This window comes from Olea europaea, unplaced genomic scaffold, assembly GCF_002742605.1.
Source record: "Olea europaea var. sylvestris unplaced genomic scaffold, O_europaea_v1 scaffold36869, whole genome shotgun sequence".
NCBI classification, from domain to species: Eukaryota; Viridiplantae; Streptophyta; class Magnoliopsida; order Lamiales; family Oleaceae; genus Olea; species Olea europaea.
In genome coordinates, this window is record NW_019256162.1 from 157 (window position 1) to 1,140 (window position 984).

General features: G+C 35.6%; 1 protein-coding gene across 1 annotated transcript; it reads left to right on the plus strand.

Moving 5' to 3' along the window:
* The first annotated feature begins 256 nt into the window (after positions 1-256).
* Positions 257-984, plus strand: LOC111386705 (iron-sulfur protein NUBPL-like). The gene is made up of 3 exons (XM_023011170.1): positions 257-417; positions 570-776; positions 899-984. The coding sequence occupies exons 1-2, from the start codon at positions 274-276 to the stop codon at positions 738-740; spliced, it is 315 nt and encodes a 104-aa protein (XP_022866938.1). The 5' UTR covers positions 257-273; the 3' UTR covers positions 741-776; positions 899-984.

Here is a 984-nt window from a genome sequence, read left to right on the forward strand (position 1 = left end):
ACTACATTGTCTAGATTTATATTACGATCAATGTTGTAATATGACAGTAGCGAAAATATTAATTTTAAGAATGGAAGTTGCAGTCTTCTGTGGCTTGCTTGGTTTACTCTCTGTCAATGTCTAGTTCAATCTTTATCTATTGTAATAATCAATTGTTAAATTTGAATTTTAATATTCCTAAGTTGAAATCAATATTCTATTTGTCATAAAGCATCAATGCCAATTTGTCATACTCATGAACTTTCTCCCCTTTTATTTATATAATTTATATAGATGTTATATTTCTTGCAGATTTTAGGAATCATGGAGAACATGAGCTACTTCAAATGTCCAAACTGCAGTGAGCCTTACTATATTTTTGGCAAGGGAGGGGCTCAAAAGACGGCTGATGAATTGGGTATGAAGTTTCTTGGTGAGGTATGATAGCAGATTTTGATCTTTCAGTATGTGCTTGTTTGGTAGTGCTTATAAGTTGTGTGTTTAAAAAAAGTGTGTTTGACCAGCGTAAATTATAAGTTAAGCTTTACCAAACATGCTCTAAATTATGATATGTGGATTTACTATCACAGATACCTTTGGAGGTGGGGATCAGAAGCGGTTCTGATGAAGGTGTCCCTATTGTAATATCCAATCCCGATTCTTTTGTATCCCAAGCCTATGCTAATTTGGCCAAAAATGTGGTCGGCACTCTTGAAGATTTAGCGAAGAAGCAATACTTCCGACCGGAGATAACCCTCTAGAGAATGGAGCAAACTCTTGATGTAGCTTTGATATCGGTAAAGTTGTGATGATATGCACTATTTGTATTCGAGCTATATAAAGACATGAAACCTAACTATGGAATATGGCATGAGAAATATTGTGCGAACTAACAGCTGAATTTTATTGGCATTTGCAGGCTACAGCCAAGTCTAATTCACTGCATTGCGAGGCAACCAGCTTTGGTATGATTTCACAATCTTATGGACTTTGGCAAGGTTTCTC